A 15,464-nucleotide genomic window follows, 5' to 3' on the forward strand; every position below is an offset into this window, starting at 1 on the left:
CTATGTGTAGAGACTCGGTTGCCAGATATGCGAGGATACTTTGAACATTCCCCATAATGTATTTATGTGGGCGACCTCGTTATTCACAACTGAATGAATATTAAGATTTTTGTTGCGACTGTATGCCAAACTGTTCATACCTACCTCAGAATGACATGTTTTATTTGGGTTAATGTATTTTCTCACGTACGTCTTTTGCGGGTGGTTGTGCTCGAATCTGGCAACTCAGTGACCGTTGCGGGGATGAGCAGCGGCTAATGGCTGACTGGGAGTTTTGGATTAGCCCACTGGTAAATTTTAAACGACGTTTCAGTGCGTCTTATGTAAAACTATGTTTGTATTGCACGGATGTTAAGTCTCATTTGTTATTTTTATTTTTGTATGGCGTTATGGTGAATTTATTTGTGCCCTCGCTACTCGCGTTAGCCAGGTAACGTTAATGCTGCTACCAGACTTGTAGCTTAGGTTACCAGTGTGTTTGCCGTTGCTAGGCCGGTTTTGTGGTCTAGTTGCGGGCTACATTTTGCACCAGCTAATGTTGGTTAGCTGACCCGCTAGTTTGACAAATCATTTATCAACATGCTGCTGCTGTCAGAGGTCTCCCAACGACTGTCACTTCATCACCTGACGGTCCAACGTTGAGGAACGTTAGTGATCTAGCAGTTTATAGCTGCCAGTTAAATTTAGCTAACGTTAAATTTAGTTAGCACCGGCCGGTATGTTACCTAATCGTCAGAACTGTGTAAATGCGCTTCCCACTGTTGGTCAATTAGGAAGAGTTTTTTCATTGTGACCCACTAAATTTAACCTCATTAGTTCTCATGCGTGTTGTTGTGGTGTTATGCGATAGCATGAAATGTCTTACCAAGCTTATCTAGTGTTTCAACGTATAAGAAGTTGACAAGACTAGGGAACGTAGAACTGCCATACAGGTGCCAGTGACAGGATAGATAGGTTATATCATTTTTAAAGTCTAGCAATAACTCTATATTGTATTGAACGTGAATGAGTATATCAGTTTGCATGTAAAAATGTGTGTAATGCATTAACCATCAAGGTTAGCAATGTGTTATCATGACAATTGCCATTTCAAGTTTGGTAATAATCATTGATTGTGTGTTGCCCAGCAGGTTCTGATGTGAGCATTTCTACTGGCGAATTGTTCCTGAAGCTGTTCTTGAAAGACAAAGGATACAAAGTGCCAGGCCGTGTGGGTTGGCAGCCACACCACAACATGTCCAAGAGCAAGAGCTCTGAGTCAGTCAAGGTGGTGGTCCGTTGTCGCCCCATGAATGAAAAGGAGCGGGCAGCCAAGTTTGAGAGGGTGGTCTCTGTTGATGTCAAATTAGGCCAAATAATTGTCAGGAACCCCAGGGAGACTTCAGCCAGTGAACTCCCCAAAGTCTTTACTTTTGATTCAGTCTATGACTCAAACTCTAAACAAATAGATCTGTATGATGAAACCTTCAGGCCCCTGGTGGATTCTGTTCTTCTGGGGTTCAATGGGACCATTTTTGCCTATGGACAGACAGGTACAGGGAAAACGTACACTATGGAGGGGGTAAGAAATGATCCAGAGAGGAGAGGAGTGATCCCCAACTCCTTTGAGCACATCTTCACTCACATTTCACGCTCCCAGAATCAGCAGTACCTGGTGAGAGCATCATATCTAGAAATTTATCAAGAAGAGATCAGAGACTTGCTCTCCAAGGACCAATCACATCGTCTGGAGCTCAGGGAGAGGCCTGATACGGGTGTGTATGTTAAAGACCTTTCGTCATTTGTCACCAAGAGTGTGCGGGAGATTGAACATGTCATGAATGTGGGCAACCAGAATCGTTCTGTGGGTGCCACCAACATGAATGAGCACAGCTCCCGTTCTCATGCCATCTTTGTCATTACAGTTGAGTGCAGTGAGTTGGGTGTGGATGGAGAGAACCATATCAGAGTAGGAAAACTGAACCTGGTAGATTTAGCCGGTAGCGAAAGGCAGACCAAAACTGGCGCTCAGGGGGAGAGACTTAAAGAAGCCACAAAGATCAATCTGTCGCTTTCTGCTTTGGGGAATGTCATATCAGCTCTGGTGGACGGCAGGAGCAGCCACATCCCCTACCGAGATTCAAAACTCACCCGTCTGCTGCAGGACTCTTTGGGGGGCAACGCTCGCACTGTCATGGTTGCCAACATTGGCCCGGCATCCTACAATGTGGAGGAGACCTTAACAACACTGCGCTATTCCAACAGGGCTAAGAACATCAAGAATAAACCACGCATCAACGAGGACCCCAAGGATGCCCTGCTCAGGGAGTTTCAGGAGGAGATTGCAAGGCTGAAGGAGCAGCTGCAAAAGCGCTCAGGAAAGAAGAAAAGGAGGAGGCAGAGGAGGAGGGCCGGGGAGGGGAGCGACAGTGAGGACCTGGAAGAAGGAGAGACGGAGGATGATGATGAAGATGGAGAGGACAAAGGGGATTACTGGCGGGAGCAGCAGGAGAAGCTGGAGAGAGAGAGGAAGGCTATCATGGAGGATCACAGTTTGGTGGCTGAGGAGAAAGTTCGGTTGCTTAAAGAGAAGGAGAGGAAAATGGAAGACTTGAAGAGAGAGCGCGAGGCTGGAGAGATGCTTTCAGCTAAAGTTAAGGTAAGCAGACTTACCAGTGTTACTGTAAATGCAGCATGCATCTGCAACTGCTGCCTGCCATGTGCTCCTGGTCTAATTCTTGCAATTTTCATGTAGCTCAGCTGGTGGAAAGTCAGTTGCCTTTTGCCCCATGTGATTAAAATTGGTTTTATCCTTTCTTTTCTTTCTTTCCAGGCGATGGAGAGTAAGCTCCTAGTAGGGGGGAAGAACATTGTGGATCACACCAATGAACAACAGAGGATGTTGGAACTGAAGAGGCAGGAAATAGCTGAGCAGGTATAATATCAGGTTAAAGCTGTACAAACATCTGAAAAATGAACCATTTTCTCTTAATTGGAGGTCACAAGTGAGCAAAAATGCGATCACAGCTGACAGAATAGTTGTTTTCAATGTAGCAAGAACAAGGTGGAGTGAGAAGACGTGAAATTTTTGAGATTTTGTTAGTGTCTAGTGAAGACTGCAAGACTTGACTGCAATTTGCTTGCCCCAGATGAATTTCTGAGACAAAAACCCTGAAGTTGACATGGAATCCACTAGGGGTGTAACGGTACACAAGCGCAGCATAGTTCAGTACATACCTTAGTTTTGGGGTCACGATTCAGTATGATTTCGGTACAGCAGAAAAAAAAGAAAAGAAGAAAATAGTCAAAAAGCAGTCAGGACGCCTGCTGACAACTGTTTTATGCTGATTTGTCGGAAATCAAATGTGTTTATAGTTGTTCAAACGGCTTCACTCAAAGCTGACCGTCACAGAGAGGGGAGGGGGATGCAGGAGACACAATATAGATAAAGGCATATATTTTAATAATGACAGCAGTGACGCTACATAAGCATGGGTAACCAGGGTACCTTGGCTAAGCCGACGAGCATACATCAGTGACCATGCTACCGGCATGCTGCAGCTAAGTGGTGCACTGCCAAAATATTCTGGGTGGAACTCAAGCGCTAGAATTATGCACATTGGAGTAAATGGGTTATTAAACTATTTTGACAGTAATTGTTTGAGTTTAATTGGAAATTAAGACATAGTAGGATGCATCAAAGACAAAATATACAGAGCAGAGCAGGAGGTCCATTTCTGTAGATTAAAGGTTAATTCATATTCTCTTCTCTGCCAGAATCTTTCCTGTGCCTCATGTCAATCCCAGCAGTGCTATTAGTCTGCAATTATGTTTGATACAAGTACAGTATGTGTCTGGAACAGAATGCTTCACATCTGCACATGAAAATCTGAAGAATTTTCCCCACAGTAACTTCTCGCATGCTTGTGTTGAACATCGTGATCATTCGATTCAGTCTTTGATTTCTCCCATCTTGTAATCAGCACACCTGGTCTGAGATCAGTAGTGTAGTTTGTGGTATGTGCAGCGCCACATCAACATGACAACAGTCTGGAACAAAAACTGTATGTGATGTGATCAGACTTTTTTTTTTTTTTTTCTTTTTCTTTTTTTAAATTTCATTATTGTTGATAGATGTATCATGGAGCTTTTGAAAGTCACCTCCAGACAGTCTTTTATCAGTTGATAAAGTGGCTGGAAGAGTAGATAAAACTACGAATCACCATCTAAGCATTTGTCTGTTGGTTTGTAGCAATTTCCCATCCATTGTGTATCCCTATTCATTATCAGCCATTATCACACATCTTCGATTTCACATCTTGGTACTTGTTGTTGTTTATATTTTATTACTTTGGAGCGGTGGGGTGGGGGGGCGGGTTATATGACAGAGACTCATCAGCCACACACTTCTCCGTTCTCTGTTAAAGAGCGGCTGAGATTGACACTAAAATGAGAATTGCTGGTCCACCTTAAAAGTCAGTCCACCTTAAGTGAGCCTGGTCAAGTTAAGCTGACGCGTTACTGCTAACTTCGGGGTTAACCCCCTTCGATAGATGAGTATTTTCTTGAGGAGCTGCTGCATTTATTAACTGACACACAGTCTGTACTGTACATTTACTGCCAGAATGACAACTTAGCTCCGCTCATGTTCACGTCATGTTTCTACCGCTCGCTCTCTGCGCTCGCGCAACTGCACACGCACATTTACACACACACACGCACTGCCTTATTCCTTAACGGAGCAACGCTTCTCTTGCAAAAACACGTAGATGTCCTTTGAAGAACGAAGAGAATGAGGATGACTAAAAAATCCACTACATATATATATATATATATATATATATATATATATATATATATATATATATATATATATATATATATATATCAAATACCACACACTTGTTCAACATCACCGTCTGTATAATTTTGCTGAATTTGGTCACCATGAAATGTTGAATTTAAGAGATATTTAACTGAATAAGTAGTATGGTGGTGTTTCACTAATGGCCACAAGGTCGAGCTATTGGCACCATCTTTCACTATGTTTTTCACACTGACATGGAGAATTTGTGTACCAAGTTTCATTTCACTGAAGACAGCAGAAGTGTAGAAATATCATGTTATAATATTACAGTAGCGCCCCCTTGTGGGCTGTCATTAAATGCACAAGATTCTCAAATTTAGTGTCGATTCGAATCAGCATTGAAAAATTACGGCTTGTTAAATGCATCAGGCCACGCCTTAAAAGTTTGATAAACAATTACAGACAAGTGGTAAGTGATACCAAAAAATGAAGATATAAGCTCTGTTCGGGATCATCTAAATATGGTATGTACCAAGTTTGGTGAATATTGGATGAAAAATGTGCCAAAAGAAGCAAAAAATGTGTTCTAAATGGCGGAAACATTTTCAAGATGCAAATGGGCGTGGCCTATATCAGTCGACTTAGTACCATCCAAGGAATACACTGCAAAAATTGTTTGGATAGGCCTCACGGTTCATGAGTTATAAGTAAAAACGTAATAACTGACCACATGGTGGCGCTATAAATCCCATCTTGAAATATGTTACATATTTCCACATAGGCCACCTGTCAATCAATTTTAACACTTTAGCACTTTTAGTTTTTGAGATATGAGCTTTCAAACATTGCTCCCATTGACTTTCCATTATAAATTTTAATGATTTAAAAAATTATATAAAATCAACGGAATATGCTAGAGATGATAAAAGTAATAGCATCTCCTTATGGGGATGTACAATTTGACATTTGGTCTCATCTGAAATGAAGTTCATCAACAAATCGTGTAGGACTAGTTAGATGCTGAAAAACGGCAAAATAAATATATAATAATAATAAAGAGTGAAGATAACATAGTGTGTGGGAGCTGCAAAGTGATTAGTTTTTGTGGTCTAAAGTTGTGAATGGATGATTTTGTGTGTGTTTCCAGAAACGGAGAGAGCGAGAGATGCAGCAACAGATGGAGTGTCGGGACGAGGAGACTCTGGAGCTGAAGGAGACCTACAGTTCTCTGCAGCAGGAGGTCGACATCAAAACCAAGAAGCTGAAAAAGGTAGCGGCTGCAACCTCAGCCGGTGTACTTAATGGCTGTCCTTCCTGTCTCCCATCCACACCGGCTTAAAACTGTTTTCTGCATGTGTTTCTAGTCCGGGTGCTGTACACAATGAACATATTCTGAGTACATGAATATACACTGTTAGCATAAATATGCATGTGATCCTCTGAAAGCATAGGTACAGCAAGACTGTTTTATTTGGAAAGTCTGAGGGACAGCACTTGTGAGGCTTTTTGTGTCTGGTAATGAAATGCTCAGTTCAGTGAGTAGGTCAGGTATTTCAAATCAGGTAAGAATACATTATTGGCCCAGTCCAATCAGGTGTATATCTGAGCCAAATTCTAAGGCAGAATATTCTAAAAGTCCTTTTAATCATGTAACCCTGGATTCCACTCTCCTTTTCTGTCCTCTAGCTGTTCGCCAAGCTGCAGGCAGTAAAGGCAGAAATCCACGACATCCAGGAGGCACACATCAACGAGCGCCAGGAGCTGGAACAGACCCAGAACGAGCTCACCAGGGATCTCAAACTCAAGTATGGAGCCTGCTTATCGCACTACCGGCTTGCCAGAGAGACATGGATTCCAACTGTATTTTGTCTATTACGAACACAGTCTGCAGTGGCTGAGGAGGATAATGATGATCATCTCCAAACTGGATCTGCTGTCACACTGTTTCTTGTCAGACTTAAACACTCAGTCTATGGAATAATTCTTGCAAAGAGATTGGCAATGGAAAGTATCTGTGTGCATTACGAACACACACTTGATCTTACATGCTAACATGATGCTTAAATAATGGATAAGACTAAGAAATTATTTTCTAGGTGTACTGTTACTTTCTTAGGATCTAGTCAGACCAGTTCGTACTAGGGCTGCACCTAACAATCAGTTTCATTTTTGATTAATCTGCCACTTATTTTCTCTGTTAATTGATTAACAGTTTGGTCTATAAAATGTAAGAATATAATGAATATAAATAATCTGTTCCAAGGTAATCAGATTGTTTTATTCAACCATCAGTTAAAAACCCAAAGATACCTAGTTTACTTTCATATATGACAAAGAAAAGCATCAAATCCTCGCATTTTGCATTGCATTTTTCCTTAAAAAAAGACTAAAACTGTTAATGATTTTCAAAACAGTTGCTGGTTTAATTTTCTGTCAATTGACTCACCAATTAATTAACTAATTGTTGCAACTTTAGTTCAGACAGATTCCTCTTAAATATATTAATGTGTAATTATAAATTAATGTGAAATTTATTAGGTGTTGTATTTCTAAACGACTGCCTCAAACCAGGAGACTTCTTGTCTCATTGTAATAATTAACACATATTAGAGAAAGAGACACAAGACTGTCTATGTGTTTATATTCATTTGGTCTCATCTGATCATTTCTCTGCTTGTGCTGCAACCACCTCTGTGTAATGGCTCGTCTGTTTGCCTTCCAGGCATCTGATCATTGAGAACTTCATTCCCTCAGAGGAGAAGAACAAAATAGTCAACAGGGCTTTCTTCGACGAGGAGGATGAATACTGGAAGATGAGGCCTATCACACGTATAGAGGAGTAAGTTACACCATATTTACACCATACTTATGCATTCTTCCTCTGGTTAAATAGATTTAGTGCTCCACCTTGAGTACATATGTTGTGTTAAAGTGAACAGCTTGTATGATGGATCTTTCTAAAAGATTAGGGGCAGCACTGGATTCAAACCTGCACTATTTTCTGCCATTGAAAGAGCTTGTACTCCCTTATTTCTGCTCACTTCTTCCCTGCCAGCATGCCAGCTGAAGGGCCGTTTGTGTGCAGAGGGGTGTAACCACAGGGGGCCAATGGACATTACATTCACTGTTTAGAGATGTAAACATATCAATGTTTTTTGATGTATTATTGTTCGAGTAAGGGATGCACGATATTGGATTTTTTGCCGATATCCGATATGCCGATATTTCCAACGCATTGTGGTCGATTGGTGATGCAGATACCGATATATGTACATATTTTTTTCCAGCTGGCTGAGGAGACTATTGTGCATGCAAGCATAGATTGTAGAAGATTGTGAAGTGTGATCAAGAAAGACAATATATGAAGGAAGAATTTAGGAAGACTGGAGTGCAGGAGCTCAGCGTTAAAACTTTAATGAACCTGCCAAGTGGGTGGAGCAGTAGAGTTTTCTTTGAGTTTATTAGACAGACAGGATTAATGTGTAGGATTTAATCTCTGGTCCAAACTCTGGAGCAGAAGGTGGCGGTAATGCACCTAATAAGCAGGTTGCCAACCGCGTTTATAAACCAAAAAGAAGTTGTTGTTTTTCCAAACAGAGTAGTACATCTTGTCAGCCAAAGTGTTTCCTGTCTGTGCAGCCAAACATAGCAGCTCCTCGCCAGACTGTTTCTCCCTGACGGTCCCAGTGCTTCCTCCACAGGCCCCACCCACTTCACTCAAGCTGCCCGTCAGACTCACTGCTTCTTCCCACTTTAACCTGAATAACAAACCGGGGCTCAGTGCTCCGGTTGGATCCACATGGAGAGCTGGGGCTAATGGGCTAACGTTAGCTGAGAGGCTAGCCTGCTACCCTAGGCTCTCCATGTAGATCCAACTGGAGCACCGAGCTCCGGTTTGCCTTGGTTATCTGCATGCTGTTCAGTGACACGCATTATGTCCTATTATGTAGCAGCAGTTTAATTTCCAAACCGCGAGGCGTCTGACTTTTACAAGTTTTATGAGCATTCTTGATCAAATGTCTGCTGTTTATAGATCAATCAGTACAACTGTTATGTTTTTGTTATCAAAAACAACTTCTTTATATGAATGAATTCCTCTGTCACGGTATTGATAAAAAGTATATTGTGATATAAAGAAGTTATTATATCACTATATACTGTATTATATTATTATATAATACGTTTTCTGGAAAATCAGTAGGGAAACTGAGTGTGGAGGTTGTGTAGGAAACATGAAGATTTCATTCAAATTCTTTAAATTTGATTGGACCGCTTAAAGGTGGGAATGGTTTTGTGAATACAGTGTGATATGGAGCTGTAGAGGACTCCACACACACACACCTCACTCCTTCACCTGCTGTTGGATCAGGAGGACAAGGGAGAAATGAATAAATCAGACCTCAGCCACATTCCTTTGGAAATGAAAACAAAGTTTTTGCCTAATGATATCCAAACACACAACTCTCCCTGTCCCTATCTCCCACTATATTACTCTGCTAGCTACAACGATCCACAAGCGCTCAAGTGCTGGTTTTGTATGATGGGTGTGGTTAGCTAGTTGGCCAAAATCACATTTAATTGGACACATTTTTGTTTATACCCCTGAGTTCAAGTTGAGTTATCGAATATATGAAAGTGTATTACAGGAACAGAAAAGCCAGGGATTTTGATATAAAAATACTCAAATGTTTTATTGACATACAAAAGATAAGTTGACACAGGACTAAAACTGGGAAATTTATTCTTTATTTCATTTTGTCTCTAAGAAATTTTATGGATAAAATTCCTAATGTCTGCTTTTTAGGTAATTATAATATATACATGATATATATATATATATCATGAACTAGAGCAATATTTAACATAGTCAATCACAAGGCATTCTTTTTACCCTAAAAGAAAACCTAATTAAAAACAGGCTCTTATTCATGTTTCATGGCACCATTATCAGGCAATGCATTGCACCTCTGCAGGGTTGTGTGGAGGCGTGGGGTGTGGTTGTGGACGTGTTTATTTGTAACCACCGTGAAACAATCAGAAAATAATGTTTTGTTCCTCTCAGTCACTGGCTTTCTCGCTTCCACTCTCACTCTCCTCATCCACTCTCTAGCTCGCTCGACCTCTCTCTCTCGTCTTTTTTAAAAATGAGTCGGGAAGCCATTAGCAAAGCCTAACTTTACTTTTAATGTTATCAAATGAAGAGAAATGTCCTCCCCTCTTCCTAGTACAGCGTTATAGGTTGTTTTTCTCCAAAAGTTGATACTGGTTCAACTTTGTCGCTGCGGCCCCCACCCCCGCACCCTAAAAAAAGATAAAAGAAAAGAAAAAAGTAATTTTCTCTCAATGAAAAACATAGTCTCCTTGAAGGTTATGACAAACTGCCAAAAATGAGCCAACGAGATGCAGCAGTGAGACAACAAGCATTTGAAACAGCTGTGCTGTATTTTGAAACTTTCATAAAATTCAGTAAATAGCAAAGCTGCCTGTTTCATTACTTTATATTCATGTAATAAATATACAAATGTCAATAAGATGGTAATCTGTATGAGAAATTAAGAAAAAGAAAAAAAACGGTTATAATAATCATCCGCTTATAATGATCAATTTGACCCGGATGGAAATGACCACTATAAGCGGTTTCCACTGTAATATGAATATAAAGAAAACTGATGGTTTCTGTTATCCTATCCACTAGTAGGCTGCGATGGACAAAACCAAGTGGAGCACAGTAAAGAAAGGATCTGCATTTGATATGATTCAGATCCATTATAATATATCAGATATCAATCTTTAGGATTGACTTGGGTTCAATTTTATAGTGCAGTTAAACAGGACAGGTGTAGAACAGTGCATTTCCCTATGATGCAATACACACTGTCTAACTCTGTGACTGTATGCTTCAGTGACCATCAGATGATGACCAGGCCTTTGTCTGCAGTTGGCTACAGGAGGCCTCTAAGTCAACACGCCCACATGGCCATGATGATTAAGCCTGACATGAGATACAAAGTAAGCTGCACGTCCTCCTCACCTTTCTCTTGATTAATGTTTTCACTTATATAAACCGCATAGTCAATACAATAAAAACCACAAAAATGCCTCTGCATTCCTCATCTTCTTCCTGTTTCTCTGATGATGCCACATATACAGCAGATTGATCTGTATAGACAACCAAACAATGCAATCTATCATAAGTGATTGTTACAAAGACAATCAAATTCAAAATCAAATCAAGTTGACAAGCTGCACAAAAATTCAGAATGTACATATCATGTGAAACATTTTCCCAATTAATGTGCAAAATGATCAAATGCAATAAGCACATTTATTTTTTATGCTAGCCCTCGCATTTAAAAATATTTGTTAACTTTCATTGCGTACACAAGGTACCTGGATTGACTCATTTGTCTCCTGTCCTGTTCCCCCAGGCTGAAAACATCCTGATGCTGGACATGGACCTGCCGGCTCGGACCACTAAAGAGTATCAGGAGCCAGTTATTGCCCCAAAGGTGGCTGCAGCTCTGGAGGACGCTCTTAGGGATGAGGATGAGATCCAGGTAGATGCCTCTGGCTTTCACAGCAGCTTGGGACCAACCCCGCCAGCCAGTGCCAGCAGCAGCCTCAAGAAACCAAAGTCTGGGTAAGTCAAAACCACTGTCACCTGTAGCTCTCTTCCACCTTCAGACTTCAGTTATATTCATTTTTAAGTGACACATGCTGTGGTTAGACTGGTACTTGCAATATTTGTATTTGATCAACTTTGACAGGAATCAAAGAAATCTTTGAACATGTGTGCTCCAACCTTTAGCTGTCAATCACACAATGCATCTGATGTTTAATCATCTGTCATGGCTTTCTGTCATTCAGTCGACCAAGAACAGGCAAGAAGTCGAGCACTCCGACCTCTCCATTCAGCCCTTCCAGTTCAGGATCCTCTCTTTACCCACAATCCCGCGGCTTGGTGCCTAAGTGACAACTTCCACCAACCTTTACTGCGCACATTTCCACTTTGGGACTCAACTTTGAGAGAATGGGGTTTGTTTGTCCAGGTTGGCAGAATCTTGGATTCTGCAGACAACAGAGAAAACTTTAAGACTAATGCTGCTTTGTAGGTTTTAACTTAACTGTAACCACACCACTATTAACTGTTGTCATGAGCTTTTCATCATCCCTGAGTGTGAGTTAGTACAACACCAGGACAGCAGCCATGCATGACATGAAGCCTCACATCACTCTACACTGCTGTTATCGTTCTCCTGCATTTGGCAAAATGCCAGTGATGTCTTATATGTATTCACAATGTTCTTAATGTACAGAAAAAAATGAAGGTGGGCTTAGAACACCTATTGATGGACTGCAGTATCCTCAATGCACTTAATATTTACCCAGATCTTTGTGAGTGCTCTGTCCTACTGTAAGTATAAGTGACACGGTGGGGACTCTACAGGCTGTGTGTGTGTGTCTAAGTGTTGGTCAGTGTGTTTCTGAATATTGAAGGTATCGATTTATGTCATACTGCACTGTTTTTCATCCCGTGGTTGGGGTTCTGATAATGTTAGAGTGGAACTTAAAGTGTGTGTGTGTGTGTGTGTGTGTGTGTGTGTGTGTGTGTGTGTGTGTGTGTGTGTGTGTGTGTGTGTGTGTGTGTGTGTGTGTTGTTTTGTATCTTAAAGGAATAGTTCAACATTGTGGGAAGTATGCTTATTGGCTTTCTTGACAAGAGTTGGATGAGAAGATAATACCACTCTTGTGTCTGTACAGTAGATATGAAGCTAGGGGGGACTCTTGACGAACTGCTATGACATGAGGCAAGTGTCACATGACTGATGGGAGTAGCAATGCTACACCACAGCTAGCGAGTTTATCTGCTGCCATGTTTGTTGCCAGTTATGTTATCTAATTGATCACACTGGCTGTCAGTTTGATGTTGATTTAAGAATATTTAAATTTCAGTAGAAATTGATTCTTGAAAAAGACATTTGTTGCCTATTTAATACATTGAGCTGTGTCCTCTTCATTATTTGACATTTTTCCAGATAGACATTCTGAACAGAGCAGGTAGAAGACTTTTGCTGGACGATAGACCCACACATTAAGGAATTTGAGTGAAAAATCTGTGATAATAGAACTGTGATACAGAAATTGGAAAGTAGGCCAAATACATATTGAAAGAATCCATAAATGTGTCTTTCAAAATCTGAGTAACTGTAAGCTTTACTGTTGTTTTTCTCTTTGCACATTTATGTTATGCTACGTCATTGTTTACCTTCTACAGTACAAGTAGACAAGCTAGAAGGGCTACCTAAAATTAAAATATAGAAAAATACTGACACCCTCGGCTGTCTCCATTGGTCATGTGATCCTCACTTTGCAGGTCGTAGAAGTTTATCAAGATTCTCCAATGAAGCTAGAGGTGATAAGCTTATCCAAGTAGTTTCCACTGGTTGCCCGGCAATGTCATAGGGACAACAAGACTCCAGGAAGTCACTGCTCCCAGCCAAGAAATGTCATTTATTAATTGGTAGGCAGATTTTTTTTTTTTTTTTTTACTTTGGACAGAGCCAGGCTAACTGTTTCCCCTCATTTCCAGTCTTTATGCTAAGCTAAGCTAATCTGCTGGCCACAGCTTCATATTTAGTGTACAGACATGAGAGTGGTATTGATCTTTTCGTCTAATTCTCGGCGAATAAACATATTTCCCAAAATGTCAACTATTCTTTTAACTAAATGAATGTGTATGATTGTAAATGTACGGACCAGAAAGTAAAGTACACTTGGCCTCTGCCACAAGTTGCTGTAATCAGTAGATGCTGTTCTTCCTGGGGCACACGACACAGAGGTGGGGAATGATGAGAGAAAGCTCAACACCTTTCCAGGACACACTCTAGGTTGCATGACTTTAAAGTCTGACACCAGATCTCCTAGCTGGAGGTCAATGCTAACCACACCCTGGGTCACTCCAAAGTTACTATCCTGGTATGTGCCTCAGATTCATCAGGGTTCCAAGGTGCCTTAACCTGTGTCCTTAATCTCTGCTCCTTCGTTTGGAGTGCACACACATATTCGTCTCAACCAGTATTTTTTAATCACTTCATCTACTCATTCATTCCAGCAGCAGGGAGTTGTTTTAAAGCATGATCCTGGCATTCCTGTCAGAATGGAGATCACTCATTAGACGAAGAGGTAGAGCATTTGGGCACAGCATTCAACTGCCTGTAAGTGTAGGTGAGAGCCACAGGAAGGGAAAGCAGGCAAAGGGCGGTGTCCTTCTGCCTTCTGTTTTACTTTACCTTATCTACCTTTTTATTGGTCAGTGTGGACCTTGGAATGAACTGATTGGTATAACAGAACACTAAAACCCCAGGGGAGTGCTGAGTTCTTGACAGTACTGCGGTGGTTCCACAAAATGCAGTTGAAACACAATGAACTTGAATGGATCAAAATACACAAACCATTCCATTTGTATGCCTACAGATGAATAATATGCAGTTTTAACCTCCCTAGTTCAGCCTTCCTCTCTGCTGCTCTCTGTTCCCCATACTCTAACTGTGAGGGGTGTGCTGTCCACTCGCTGCTTCTGTGTAGGGGTTTTACAACCCACTGTGACATTTCAACAAGCCTGGCTCAAATGGCAAATGAAATCCTCTTCAATACTTGTTGTGTGCAGTTGATGGTGTCTGTTTAATCACGCCTGTATCCCCAAAAAGAGACCATTAAAGTAGTCTAACTAAAGGGATCTCACTTGCTGTTTGACCCAAGCCTGCATACCTTATGAATTTAGATATGTAACAGTGAACATAGACTTGTTGATAGGCAATCCTCAGTCACTTTTGCAGATGTAAAAAAACAAACAAACAAAAAAACCCAAAAGAAAAAAACGAAAATGGGTTTCCATATTGAAAAAAATTAATTTATTATAATCTTTCATTTTTATATACAGATGTAGATATAATTTTCTATTCTGTTTATCTTTAAAAATAGATTATTGTTTTATTTTTTGAGCTTTGTAATTTAATGTTGAAATTTTATTTCATGTAACATGTTTCTTTTGTATTCAGCAACATACAGGTTATTTTCTTGTTTGTTTACACTTAAAGTCTCTAGTCTTTAAGTTCTGTATTTGGAAGATGAAAGCTCAACTGTTGCATGGCATTGATTTTGGAAAGGTGGAGATAGAAAGAAATATGAGATTGATTAACGCTACAGTTGAGTATTTACATGTTCAATGTACATTTTAATGTCACAAACACAAACATAATCTTTAGAATAAGGCCTGATTGTTGTAACTAACATTGCAATGCTGTATACCTGTCGCATGATTTTTAGCATGCTTGAGTAATACTTTTGGTTGTTTGAGTATTCATCAGTCATAGGAATTTGGAGAGCAAATTGTGAATGTCTTAATTTAATTGAATATCTTTGCATCTGTATCCCATAGCTTCATCACTGGATCCAAACTCATATCTAAGACTTTTATGACCAACCTTTATGTGCTGGATTTGTTTTCATAGCCAAATGATGATTATGCTAGTGCACCTCTGTCTGTGGCTGGCTATGTCTTTTACTTGTTAAATTTCTTTTGATTATTAAAGACAATTTACTGATTACACAGTGGTAGTGTGTCCTGTCTCTTTTGGGGTTATTTAAGGAGGGTATTTGATGATGTATAACACCATCA

General features: G+C 40.4%; 1 protein-coding gene across 4 annotated transcripts; it reads left to right on the forward strand.

The window, feature by feature from the left end:
- The first annotated feature begins 145 nt into the window (after positions 1-145).
- Positions 146-15,400, forward strand: kif3b (kinesin family member 3B). Of its 4 annotated transcripts, none has more exons than XM_067591337.1 (9): positions 146-290; positions 1,128-2,638; positions 2,813-2,914; positions 5,934-6,056; positions 6,473-6,591; positions 7,509-7,625; positions 10,690-10,795; positions 11,215-11,426; positions 11,654-15,400. In XM_067591337.1, exons 2-9 carry the CDS (start codon positions 1,235-1,237, stop codon positions 11,757-11,759), a joined length of 2,289 nt encoding a protein of 762 aa, XP_067447438.1. In that variant the 5' UTR covers positions 146-290; positions 1,128-1,234; the 3' UTR covers positions 11,760-15,400. The 4 variants fall into 4 exon arrangements, with proteins under 4 accessions (XP_067447438.1, XP_067447437.1, XP_067447440.1 ...); XM_067591336.1 differs by having other exon boundaries at positions 1,131-2,638; XM_067591339.1 differs by lacking the exon at positions 146-290 and adding an exon at positions 330-430 and having other exon boundaries at positions 1,131-2,638.
- The last annotated feature ends 64 nt before the right edge of the window (positions 15,401-15,464 follow it).

The sequence above is a fragment of the Thunnus thynnus genome, chromosome 6, assembly GCF_963924715.1.
Source record: "Thunnus thynnus chromosome 6, fThuThy2.1, whole genome shotgun sequence".
Lineage (NCBI taxonomy): Eukaryota > Metazoa > Chordata > Actinopteri > Scombriformes > Scombridae > Thunnus > Thunnus thynnus.

Bases quoted from the DNA above. Each gene is read 5' to 3' on its own strand.
- kif3b (XM_067591337.1), top strand. From the start codon at position 1,235: ATGTCCAAGAGCAAGAGCTCTGAGTCAGTCAAGGTGGTGGTCCGTTGT. The intron at 6,057-6,472 runs GTAGCGGCTGCA...TCTGTCCTCTAG, and splicing joins AAACCAAGAAGCTGAAAAAG to CTGTTCGCCAAGCTGCAGGC. The intron at 10,796-11,214 runs GTAAGCTGCACG...CTGTTCCCCCAG, and splicing joins AGCCTGACATGAGATACAAA to GCTGAAAACATCCTGATGCT.